Here is a 14,084-nt window from a genome sequence, read left to right on the forward strand (position 1 = left end):
CACCCATGGCAAAGTGTCGGCGACCCAGTGCTTGACATGCTAGGGGTATCGGGTTCGAATCCCACCCAGAGCAAACAACTTCTTTCTTTGTTTTCTCTCTTTATTCCTTCCTTCTTTCCCTTTCCGTCGCCAAAAAGCCCTTAGGCGGTTAGGGTTAATTACCAGGTCGAGACCCTCTGATCTTGCCCCCTTCCCCACCAAGTTTCGTCATCATAGCACTATATTTTGGCACATACGCCGACAATAAACCCGCTGTTCACGCTTTCAAAATGTAGATTGACTTGTCCGACTTCTCTGCTCGAGCATATTGCAATGCGAAATTTTAAAAGTTCTTTTGTATATTTTGATCAAGGTAACTCAAAACAAATGATTCTGTGGTCACACGATTATGTTACAAACTGAAATGAACTGGGAGAACGAGTTGGCGCAGTGGTAATTTCCTCGCGGTAGTTCCCTCGCCTTGCACCACTGAGGTCCCGGGTTCAAGCCTCGGCCGTGCCCAAGGACTGTATGTGCACTTGGTTTATCCCGATTCCATACTCGCTCTCGCAGGTTTTCTCCGGGATCTCCAGTTTCCTCCTGCTTTCAAAAAATCGGTGATTAGTTGTTTGGTTATCAAAAACTTCTTTCACCCAATCATCATGATGGAATTTGGGGAGCTGCACCGATAATTAGTGGATGTTACAATCTAAGTGTGGATAGGATTGCGCCAGCGGTAGCAACCCAGTTGATGCGATCTGATTGTGATGATTCACCATGCTTTCTACAACTTTGTTAAGTTTCTAACAAAGGGTGCAGACAAAGGTATCGGTAATGGCGTCAATCAAGAGCTTAGGTAAGATAATAGAAAAGCACGTGACTCAAACCACAACTTGAACCGATCAAATGTTTAATTTTTGGGTTTTATTTTTTGCCTTAAATGATTATGTCTTCCACCATCCCTGGGTTGTCAATTCCAGCCATTTCATTTCGTTGTTTCTTCATTTCATTAAGCTGCTGATTTGCCCGTTTGGCATAGAAGTGAATGTAAATAGGTAGTACAATTGTCAGCATACAAGCCACCAGTAGTATCAGATTAACCTGAAAAGTTGAATACAAAAAGGAAAACAATCATTAGAGAACTTTCGGTTCCCTTCGCAGTACGAGTGCCACTTCACTCACAAGCCGGTAAAGACGGTTTTTAAAAAACACAATAAATGGAATGTGACACGAGTCATTTCCCACTTGATTCCGGTATTGTGCGCAGGTTAAGTTTAGGCTAAAGCAGCAATCTCTGCGAACTAGAATTTTAGTATACTTTTTTGTCAAAACAAACCCTAGGGACATTTGGCGCGAAATGGGAAGTAGATGCTTGATTCATCGCACCTTGTGTTGGCAACACTGACTAAGATCCAGCTAAAGTTAATTCTTTATTACTTCCCTGGTCTGTGCTGTATGCTGAGCGTACACGAGCGTAAACACAGATATAATAAACAATCACGCTTATTGTCTGATCAACGGTCTTGACAACAAGACGGTTGACCCAATGGGGAGGAAACATTGCCACTTATACGCGATCGCCGATCACCAGCGCGTACCTGGACCACGGAAGTAATAAAAAATTAACATTAGGATCCATGAGAATCCCGTGAACAAATATTATGATATTTTTAGTCCTACTTTAGGAGCTTGCAGACCTATTGTACTCTGTTGCCAGGGACTTATGAAGGCATTAGAATTTCTATAGTAAATGACATAACTGATTTGATATTTAAATAGATGGGCGGACCCAAACGGTCACGATTTGCTTCGGTGAACTCACTGATTCTTACTATTCATGTAAGTGGACGGCCTTCAACTGTACAGGTTGAGTGAACATGAAAAGCCAGCTTCGTAGTAACCAAAATGATGTGACAGGAAAAGGCCTTGGCTCACGTACGACTATACCGTGCGAACATTTGATCAGGATTGTTGGTGCTCGGAATGTACTGTCAAATTAAAGGTTTTACTCCGAGGTCAAACAGACGTGCGATATGGATAACGGATGTGCGCAAGCGGCGGTGGGCAAAAACTCTCCATTACCAATCAATAGAGTAATACTCAATAAACTGCGGCAATATTCGCAGGCATGATAATACAAAAACATTCTGAAGAAAAAAAAGGGGAAAAGTGCGTAAAATATGGCAAAAATACTCAAAACGGGGCAAGAAAATCCTTTAAAAAGTATAAAATTCTCATGCCTGTATTCGCCGTCGTAGTGTGACGTAACGTCAAAATCGACCGTTGCCAGGTCAGCTGGTTTACGCTATCTGTGTTCGGAACCACAATGAAAATGATCACAGCATAAAGTCGTGTAAACCAAGCCTAAACCAGTAACTAAGGTATGACGTATTCATTACGACGAATTATTTGATAAAAAATATGTAACGAATTGTAAGTACCCAAAATGTACCCGATGGGATGGCTCAGATGATTACTTACCACTAACGGATCGTTGTCAAAGAATGTCTGCGATACAATGAACAATGGAAACTGCAGAAGACCGATGATGCTACTTAGACCCATCAGAAGCCCGAATAATGTGCCGAAATATTGACTGGGAAAGCTGTGAACCAAATAACGCAATGATTAGGAATAAAGTTAGATGTGATTGGGTCAGCGTCCTGAAAATTATGCAATTTGAAGGCCCAAATGAAGCCATTTGGTGGGCCATTTTGGCACTTTTATTGTGTACAATTTTAGTTTGAAAAATCCGAAAATGTGTTGAATGAACTCGGGCCCAAATTGAAGCCATTCGTAGCCAAGTTTTCACTCTTATTGTATAAATTATTGCTGTAAACAAATATAGTGTTCGGTGTCCAAAACAGAAGCGAAAAGGGGAATTTGTTTATCCATACACAGGGGGGGGATGGAAGATGAAGGTCCAATTGCAGCCATTTGGTGCATCATTTTCATTCTAGATCTATAATAGAAAAAAAAAAAAAAAAAAAAAAAAAAAAAATTGTTTCTATTTTTTAAATAGCTCTACCATTTATTGGTATCGAGCACTGTATAGCTGTCTGTGATACTTTTACTTCTTATTATTGATAATTTATGTACACCCAGACATGTGACACACATTATGGATTAGATTCAAGTGGGAGTGCCAGCCCCCTCCCCCCGTCGAAAAAGTTGAGGCACCCACACCCCCCAGTACACACACACACCGATATGCTGCATTTTATTAGCTCAAATTGAGCAAAACTCGCAAAATTGTAGCTCTTTAGCCAACGTTTGGGGGAAATGCTATCTTAATTACTCTACACCCTATAATTTGGCCCACTTACCAATGTTCGGCGCTCCGTGCCGCACGCCCCTACCAAAATGAAAGTCAGTGACCACCGCCCCCCCCGACTATTGTGTAAGATGCTATTATTGGTGTTTCTGTTCCTTAATTACTCGTCCTTTATTTTTCAGTCTCTCTTTCCTTTCTCTCTCTCTCCAAATCCCACTGTCTTTCTCTGTCTGTATGTCTTTGTCCCCTTCTGTCTCTCAGTCTCTGCATCCCTCACTCACTTACTCATTGTACGTTTCTCATTACTCAATTTCTCATTTGTTCGTACCTCATTGCACTTTTGACTTACAAAATTGGCATTGCAGCCGCGGCTAGGGCATACATGAATCCTCTGGTAATAACGTGTAGGAGATACGTCACATATAAGACCTCAATGACAGGGATAACATTCGATATTGAGAATACAACATAACTTAAGGTTGTCACAGTAAATGCAAGCCCACTATCGCGTATATCCTCGTATGGACCTCGGGGTGATCCACCTAAGGAAAAAATAGTATGATTCTTTGAACATGTTCATTTGGAATGTTCGTAAACACCGCAGATTTTTGTTTCTATTTTGCAATTCCAAATAAAGTGAAGATCGTAGCTCCGATATTTTAGTGGCCTAGCCCCGGGGGCTTAGTGGTCTCTTCAGACTGGCAACCCATCACGTCTGACTGCTTCGTAAAACGTCACTAAGAGTAAAGATGGTCGTTTCATTTGAAATATCAACAATCTCGGTTAATTAGTACGACTTTCCAGATCCCCATCAAATATGCCAAATGTCCTATAAAAAGGAAATGGTAATAACTCGTGCAAATTTGCATTTGACATTCAACATTTGACCTTCAAACTCGGCCCTGGAAGTTTATATAATGTTAAATATACATACACAAGATTATCTCATGGTGTAACTCATTGATCCATCTTTATGACCAACTAGACTTCCACTAGAAAACCCACTCACTGCTATTAATGTTTGCAAATTCTAAAACAACTATAACTGTTGAAGCAATAGTTCTTGTCCGCGTTAGTTCCCACAGTAATTATGTATCGGTACAGCATAAGATGACCAGTTTGCGACCCAAATGTGGAATTACTAGTTAAATTAGGAGGTCATGCCTCCTTCAGTCTAGCTTTTCAGGAAGTGACTTTCATCTCATGCAAATATTGAGTTGGCAACAAATGAAACGTATGACAAAATATTTAAGAAATATTGAAAGTAATTAGAGAATAAACGATAGGAATTTTTGTTTTTACTATCCTTGGACCTGCCTGTCGTCTATCATAGGTAGAGGATAGTAAAAACAAAAATTCCTATCGTTTATTCTCATTCTTTAATAGCACTAGACGAAAATGGACATTTTGGTGAGAAACGGCCAAAATGGAAAGAATTTAAATTTTCTTATTCTTTTGGATGAGAAAATAATAATGTTTGTTTTGAGCTCAGCGGGGATTACCAATTCTCACCAGTTTTGATAAGACAATAATGATTGACACGCACACCACGAAGTTTTTCATCCAAAAGAATGAGAAAATTTGAATTCTTTTCATTTTGGCCGTTTCTCACCAAAATGTCCTTTTTCTCATTCAAAACTTCCTCTAGTGTAGTCAGTTAAATATTAAATTAATAACTGTAAACTATTTAAAGCAAAAACTAAGTTACCGTCATAAAATCTCCCCTCATTATAAAATGAACGAAACTTGTTTACCAATGCACGTATTCCGATGAGCGTATATTACTAGCGAGTGCGAATATTCCGCACTAGTCTACGCATACAACACGATACATACACGCACCTCTACAAGCGTGTTATTCGTTATCAACACTCATGATGACGTGGGGTCGTCTACGGCCTGATAGACGGCACCCGAAATCATGCGTTTGTCCAATCAGATTATGTGTCTACGAACTAGACCACTCCCACTGACTAAGAATGTAAAGTCAATGGCGGAGCAATGCTCACAGTTCGATGTGTGTGCCCATCTCGTTAATATCCCTTGTACTTTCTCCCCGGGCCTTTCTCCTTGAATTGAACAGCTTGTGAAACCTTTGATGTGAAAAGCTTTATAGCTACGATATTTCTTTACAAGAAGGAAAAATGCCTGAATGAGATTGACGCAATTACATTATGTCTGGCATTATGTCATTATTATCTGACCAATATGTACAAAACCACACATCGGCGTAGATCCCCGGGGGATGAAACCCCCCTACCCAATATTATGATAAGAGGGGATGGTCCATAAAATCATTCCCCAAAATGGTACCTGTATGTGGGTTTCTGACCAAATTAACCTCATATTTTGCCATTTTAGCCTAAAAAGTGCAAATTGTTGCGCTCGTCGCATGAATTTGCTCCACTTTTGCACTGGCATATTTCCCCATTTTAGATTCAACGTGGCATTTTTTTTTCTTGCGCATAGCGCGCAATTGTACAATCAACTTATTCTGGCCCAAAAGGGGCTGGATTCACTACTTTTTTCCAACTCCATCCACCCAAATCTGTCAAAAGCAAATCTGAATCCACATACACATACACACACACCAAAGTATGACCGAGAAGTATGACGTATGTCTTTCACCCTTATCTTTATGCGCTCTTATGCTTATGCTCCACTTCGACTTCCGTACTTAGCTTCATTAACGACCCGTTACTCACTTTGTCGTGACTTATTCCTGTCTAGAATCAGCCCCGAAAATGGCGCCACAAAAATACCGCACAACTGAAAAAAGCTGAAAATCGTTGTGTACTGGCTCACTGAAAGCAAAATAAAATTATCAAAAAGATTGATTTTTTAATGATAGACATCACACTTCAATGTTCTTGTAGGCATACGTTTTCATCACGGTCATCATCTCTACATTTTACTCACCCAGTTTATCATCGCCATCAGTTAGCTGGACCAGGAAAGGGTTTAGAGTACCCATGAAATACAGTAGGCGTAATTGTAGAACAGAAAGCCAAATAAGGAATAGGGCAAATAACGGAGAGCAGATACATGATTTAACTGTCGGAAAATCATTGTTCCTTTGACTTTCAGCAAGCTGACGGGAAACTGTATAGGAGTAAACACAGTAGTCATGGTAGTGAAATATTATGATTGTTAAAGGTGACTTTCGAGCGTTGTGAAAATAACGCTCAAAAGTCACTTTTTCTTTCATTATACTCCTCCCGATTTCAGATTTAGGTTGAGACATTTTCACAGAAAATTGCATTACGATCAGTATTTCTGAGGGAAAGAGAAGCACTTTTTACTATTAAGATTACTTTATAGATTATCATAGACACTGTTCAATTCGGGCAAAGTCTATGCCGAATTGAAAAGGTTTACAAAACGTATTTAATGCATCTCCCTCGTTGTGTGGAGGATTAAGATGAATTGTAAAGGGCCCAGATTTTCCATAGCGATAGTAAAACATGCTTTTCACACGCGTGCAATATAGCCTCGTCACACGATTTTCTGTGAATTTCTCGAAAACATGTCTCAACCTAAGTGTGAAATCTGGAGGGGCACTTTTCAAGGAAAAAGTGATATTTGAGTTAATTTTTCGACACATTTTCAGTGCAGAATTGAACAGGTTGCTTTTTTTGTTTTTATAAAACATATCCGCATGCATCTCGGCCGTTGTGTGGTCGATTGCGTCGATTTCAAGTTTACGTTGTTGATAATCAAAATGTCAAGGAATTTTTATCATAATTTGATCCTGATTGCTTTTTATCTTAATTTAGTCCAAAAAATGAGCTGTTTACTGCACTGCTCAGCGTCACCATAGCAAATTAGTTACGTAATTCAATTAAAATGTGCTTAATAACAGGGGATTGAGACGTTTTGTGTGAACAATATGTACAGTTGTCCCTGGAAGTAGGATTGAAGAAAGTGAACAAGACGCAGATACAACGCAGTTAAGAAGCCGACTAAAATATAAAATTAGCAGGGACTAAATATTTCCTTCTTAAAGTTCTTTCTTTGACCCTCCCCCCACCCAACTCAAAGGGAAAAATTCTTTGTTCTCAATTCTGTTTAAATATGTAAACATTTTGGTAAACACCTTGATTTGGGTATAAAATAGTGTTAAAAATGCAGATTTTGTGCGCTTCTCGCGGAATGAACCCAATGTGTATCAACTTTTCCGGGCAACTTTTACTTTAAATAGTATGACACGTATATATCCCAGCAAAATCGGGACGAAATAATGCTCACTAGGTAATTGTGTTTTCTTTACACCCTCCCTCGACAAAAAGTCCAGACACGCCACTGAAAAAGAAAGTAGCAAACTGCTTCAATTAGGTCTTCATATTGAATATTTTTCAATTTTTTCCAACTAGCTTTTTACATAATAATATTGTAAAAAGTGTCCACCAAATGCCTTCATTTGGCGCCCATTTTGTACAATTTTCCAACGGCTAAGGGGGGCACATTCTCTCAGACACCCCCTACTTCGCGCAGTCGCGACAAGATGCCTGCTTCGCGGTCATATTGTAAAAAAGTAAAAACGCTCCGATTTTGATCAAAGTAGTCTCAGATTATTCCGCTTGGACAAACATTTTAACCAAAGAATAGTTTGCCATATCTCGGTTGTTTCGTTACCTGGGTAACAGGTCAAAAAGGTACCTGTTTTACGCACAATCTGATGCGTAATGTTGCGTGTCAATGATACGTCACTTTGTAGGAAGTTGCAATTTAAAAAACAGCGACAATTTAAAACTATTGCAATTTTACAAAATAAAAATAAAAATAAAACCACAACAAAATTTCAAGTTTTGTTTAGACAATTTAGTGCATGTTCTACCTGCATATTTTCGCATCGGGTTCTTCTGTCACATTTACTCATGTTTCATATCTCATATTCGGGCACAATACGGTTATTCAGCATGTTAAAGCATCGGATAGCAACAGTTGGACATTTTTTCCCTTTTTTTTGTGGGACATGAAAGCACATAAGACATATCAAATTGTATTCTGAATACGAGGAATGTCCTTTATGGCAAATTATTAAAAATCCATATTTTTTTAATTGTTGATATTAATTGTTAACAGTCCTCGAAGTAAGCTTCATAAATTTAATGATATGTTCTTAAAGTGTATGTAACTGGAGGAAAAATGATAATTTTAGGTCTTTTGGGGGGAAATGTGTTTATTTTCAATACGAAAGGTCAAAATTTTCAAATGATGGACGGTTTTTGCTCCCAGCTACATACACTTTAGGTACATATCATTAGATTTAAGAAGTTTATTTCGAGGACTGTTAAATGTCAAAAATATAATTTTTTTAAATAATTTTCATAACATTTGTATTATATCGCGAATTTCAAAAAATAAAACTATTTGATATCAGAAGGACATTCCTTGTATTCAGAATGCAATTCGATATGTTTGATGTGCTCTCGTGTCTCACAAAAATACTGTGCACATTATCCTTGCTTTGCTATGATATTGTAGTCTTTCTATAGACCACTTGTGACGTCATTGCCCGGCAGTATGCGCACGCATTATGGCACTTTCCATTGTTTTTTGCCCTGCAGTGTGCGTGCGCATCGTAGTTTGCTCAGGGCATGTGTATTTTAAATCTCCCACCATATTTCATATAGTACAAGAAAGCCATTGAACAGTGAAGCGGTTCGTTCGAGCATATCGAAAGACCAATCCCTCGCCTTTGTTGATAAACATTGATGGGGACAACTTCAGTGTGTAACTAAAATAAATTTAAAATGGCTGTAGGCTTTTAGTATTCATCACTCACTATTACGGCCTAGAAACGATCAATTTGGTTGATCAATATCAAAGACCCTTGATAAAAGAGTGGATACAAGATCTGCCATTTTACACTGTACACACGAATAGAGTGATTTTATTTTCCAACCGTCAATAAAATCAAACTATATTATATCTCTTCAATAATATTGAAGAGAAATATTATTTTGTATCCAATCCTGCATCTAGGGTCTCCAATACTGATTAATCAAATTGATCGTGTATGATTTGTTAAAATTGTTGCTATGATCTTCCAAGGTTTAGGCCCAAAATTACAACACAGTGGCCTATGGGTCACTGTAACACATGTAATTATCCGGAACTCGCTAATTCAATTTCCGAATCAATCTCATAAAAAGATCAACGTTTAGCCTTCAGTGAGAGTTTGGCTCTGTTTATCACCCCCATGAACGAAGTTGATTGCAAAAATAACATAACAGTCACTTACTTTCATCATTGGTGGTTTCACTGGGTCCGTTTTCTTTGACCTGATCTTCCACTTTCTCCGCGTCAAAGTTGTCTTTCTTCTTCTTTCCATAATCTGGCGGCAACGGCCAAGGAATATGATGCTTTGGCAGGAATACAAATGTATTTATAAAGAAGCAGAAAGTTGCCCCAGCTAAAGTAGCAAATGCTATTTGAATAGAAATTCCACTTTCATACCCAAGCTGCATGTATAATATTGAAAATATACATGAAAAATTAATATAAACAAATTAAGCCACTCCCCTGGCGCTATAAATGAAGTAGATGTACGGGGTTAACAAAACATTTAGAGCGAAACTGACGGAGCCTTTCCATGGATATTCATACAACGTTTCCCTATTTTATAGTAGAGATAAGAAAATGCAACTTTGATTGATGGTTTAAACCCCATTTTGTTAGCGCATACATGAAGTAATATAATTTTCAGGACATTTTTTCATTGTTTTCTATATACCTTAATAAGCAGCATTACAAAGCTAGAAGAATCGAGGCATCCATTTAGTAACGTCATTACAGTTGCTCTGTGGTTTCCAAACAGATTACCTATCTGTAAAATATATTCATCAAAAGCACAATGTTCAGAAATGAGGTAAACGCCAAATTGCAATAAAAGTGTGTTTTTACATTCTATATACATTTACATACATGTAATCTTACAGAAAAACATACCACGTATTTCGATCATTTTAAGGATAAAAAACTGGCATGGGTATTGTTACTCATGATTAACAAATGTAAGGAATGAACAAATACACTTTCTTCCTGTACTTTTTAATGGTAAGTCGGTTGACTTCAGCAACTAGTCGCTCAAAATTTGGGGTGTTTTACCGAATAAAAACCATTATAAAATGAATGGCGCTCGGTAAATTTTAAAACGCTTTCGGTAAATCTAAAATCAGTTTCTCATAACATATGTAAGTTACAGAATCCCCCAATCTTCAGATTTTTTTGTGAAAATTCATGAATACCGACATCTTGTTTTCCTATTCATTTGTATGGAGTGAATGCTTATCTAGATACTCTAGCTTTGGTGATACGATGTTGTGTAATGGCTGCGCCCATGTACCCCATGGTGATATATAAATAGCTATTTATAAATAGCGAATACAGGACTGCTCAGGTAAACGGGAGGAGAAATGGAAAAGGAAAAGGCGAATAGTGAAGAAAATACAGACGAAAAGAGAGAGAAAGGAGGAAGACAAAATAGGCATAAGAAAACAGGAGGAGGATAAGGGGAAAGCAAAGAAGAAGAACACGAAATTGTGTTAGAATATAAACCTTAAACCCCACCCAACATGCCCAACTTCAATCAGAAAATGATCACTACCATAAACCATGAACCCGGGTAATGAACACATAAAATGTCTTAACAGGGGATTTCATGAATCGTACCTGCATATTAGTAAACAGGATTGCAATACCACCAATTGATATGCAAACCATTCCTGGGAACAGAAGAACTGGTATTGATGGGCTCGAAAATGCCATCATGATCAGCCCAGATGCTACTAAAAGGCTGCAAAATAATATGGACAGATTATTTAATTGTTTAATTCCATTTAAAACATAACAAATGCCGATCATTGAAAATTTGAATCCGAGACGCTAAAACTAAAAGTTTGGCATATAATTTTAGGCAATCAGACTGTTCACAATTTGAAAAGGAAAATTTAGCCATATTTAAGCAATATACCTAGCAATATAAGAAGGCTTCAAAGCCTTGTATCCATATGCCTTATAAGCAATATTTAAGGCGTACCTTAGGCATACCTTAGGCATACCTTAGGCATACCTTAGGCATATTTAATTAATATTTTAAGGCTTCGTTTCTGATATTTAGGCATATATTGCTTACACAAAAAGCAATATATTGCTTACACAATATTTTTGATATTTAACAGTACTCGAAGTAAACTTTATAAATCTGATGATTTATACTTAAAGTGTATGTAGGTGGGATGAAAAGCCGACGATCAATTGAAAATTTTGACAATTCTTATTGAAGATATGGATTTTTTCCTAAAACACCCAAAAAAATTTGGTCTTTTTGGGAAAAAAATCCATATCTTCAATATGAAAGGTCAAAATGTTCAATTGATCCTCGGCTTTTCCTCCCAGCTACATACACTTTAAGAATATATGATTAGATTTATAAAATTTACTTCGAGGACTGTTATATATTAAAATGTGAAAAATATCAAATTTTAATTATTTGTCATAAAATTTGTATTATATCGTGAATTTCAAAAAATGAAAATTATTTGATATCGAAAGACATTCTTCGTATTCATAATGTAATTCGATATGTCTGATGTGCTCTCATGTCCCTCAAAAAATACTGTCGAAACTCCCAAAACGCTCATTCCAGATCCCTTAATGAAAAGAAGGCATTTCATAGCTGAAAACATTAAAAAAAAACACCAATGAGGTACATCATCTCTGCAGTCATCACAATTCAAAATGACAGTTGGAAATATATTCCCATAACGCACCATTTGACCCTGAGGTCATATTGCTAAATATTTTATATTGCTAATTTTATATTGCTTAATACTAGTTGTTAACAGTATATTGCTTGAAATGTTTATATTGTTTATTTAGTTTTATACTGCTAATGGACATTGATGCAGTTAACAATATATTGCCTAAAATATTTATATTGCTAGTTACTTGATTTAATATTAGCAATATGCTTCAACACTGCTTGTGGTATTGCTAAAGTAAAGCATATTTTGTTTATTGCTTGTGATATTGCTTAAATATTGCTTAATAAGGCTTCAACATGGTAAGGGGGATGCTGAATCTCTTTTGACATAATTTGCTGTCTAGCATATTCTGTTCAAACACACTCTAGGGTCTAATACTATTTTAATATCATTAATATCATTTTTATACATGTATATATCAGATATCCAGCAATGAGTGGCACTTACTGTAGCAATAAACGTAAAAACCTTGTTCCAAAATAGTCGAATAACAATCCAGTGAAAATTTCACTTCCACACAGTGAGAATATGCCCACTGTAAAAACCAAGTTCAAAATAGCATCTTGCTCTGCACATGTTGCAGGCGTATCTTCGTCATTCGTTGTTTCTATGGCGGTTTCATTGGTGCACAGGTTGCTGTAGTAGCCATCTGCCTTTAGGACGTAAACCAAGGTTGCCCAGCCGTATATAGGCCCACCGTAAAATAAAAGTTCACCAATACCCAAGCCAAATGGCGCATACCGTTGAAACCGTTGCTTTTGTCCCATCTTCTTTCCTTTAAGCAGGAATATGAGACAAGCAGGTACCTGATTTCTTCTGTTTGAAATGAAAAACAAAATTGTCCATAGGTTCTCGACTCACAAGTATCGCCTGATTTCGCGATTACCTTGGGCTCGGGCCTTGTGCTAGATAACAATGCCAAAGAACAATATTCCTGGAAGAATAAATCCCCAATGAGCATTTAGCATTGTTATATAACAATGCCAAAGAACAATATTCCTGGAAGAATAAATCGCTAATGAGCATTAGCATTGTTATTAAAATAATAATAACAATAACAAAAAGGGATTTATAAAAGCGCTCATTACAAAAGCCTCTGAGCGCTGAACATAATACAGAAAAAATAATTACAGCAAACTTTAAAATTACACATCATATAACAGCAGCATCAGAATATATAATAATAAAAACTAATTAGTCAAAATAATCATTTAAAAGAAAAGACTTGAAGACTTCTTGAGTCTAGATTTGAATTCTGCAATTGAAGCAGCGCTTCTAACCTCCATTGGCAGAGTGTTTCAGAGCATTGGGGCGGACACTGAAAATGCTCTATGTCCATAGAAGATTGATTCGTGGAGGTGGAAATGGGAATTTGAAAAGATTGAACGATGAAGACCGGAGCGCACGAGAAGGCTTGTAACGTGCAATGAAATCGGCTAAATAAGTGGGTGCATGTCCAATGAGAGTTTTGAATACCGGCACAGCAGGAAAACTTTGTACCCAATGCGAAGGGAAATTGGGAGCCAGTGCAGTTGTTTAAGGATGGGAGTTATATGTTCATTGCGTTTGATGCAGGTGACAACGCGAGCTCACGCGAGCAGCAGCGTTTTGGAGTCTTAAGTTTGGACATTATTGGCTTGTAAATATTCTATTTGACTTTTGCTGCATGATCTCTGAAGGGGGACCTGGCAATACAAAAATGCACTTAAATTGTGAATTAAGTATTGAGATTTCTTATGTTAAGGGGAGTAATTTGAGACCAGTTTCGATGAAATCGGCCCATTATTTAATTTTGACCTGTGTATGAAATTTTTGACATTTGACCTATTCGAACTCCTGAACTAAGGGGTGGTGCAATAATTATGTGTACCCCGGGGTGAATTCTCAAAATGGTCTGCCAAAATCGCTTGCCCCCCTTTGGCCGTGCCAAAAATCTTTGCCCCCCTTTCGACGTGCCAAAAACCTTTGCCCCCCCTTTTGATGTCCCAAAAAATCTTTGCCCCCCCACATGCAAGATTTTGGGGAACCCGAATTTAAAACCTTAAATTGTTTTAACATAT

General features: G+C 37.5%; 1 protein-coding gene across 1 annotated transcript; it reads right to left on the reverse strand.

Moving 5' to 3' along the window:
• Positions 1 to 915: 915 nt before the first annotated feature.
• LOC140159963 (equilibrative nucleobase transporter 1-like) lies at positions 916 to 12,791 on the reverse strand. The gene is made up of 9 exons (XM_072183233.1): positions 12,472 to 12,791; positions 10,931 to 11,054; positions 9,993 to 10,085; positions 9,501 to 9,720; positions 6,173 to 6,355; positions 5,959 to 6,057; positions 3,603 to 3,795; positions 2,461 to 2,584; positions 916 to 1,080 (listed from the first exon to the last, which is right to left on the reverse strand). The coding sequence occupies exons 1-9, from the start codon at positions 12,789 to 12,791 to the stop codon at positions 916 to 918; spliced, it is 1,521 nt and encodes a 506-aa protein (XP_072039334.1).
• Positions 12,792 to 14,084: the final 1,293 nt, after the last annotated feature.

Source organism: Amphiura filiformis, chromosome 1 (assembly GCF_039555335.1).
Source record: "Amphiura filiformis chromosome 1, Afil_fr2py, whole genome shotgun sequence".
Taxonomy (NCBI): domain Eukaryota; kingdom Metazoa; phylum Echinodermata; class Ophiuroidea; order Amphilepidida; family Amphiuridae; genus Amphiura; species Amphiura filiformis.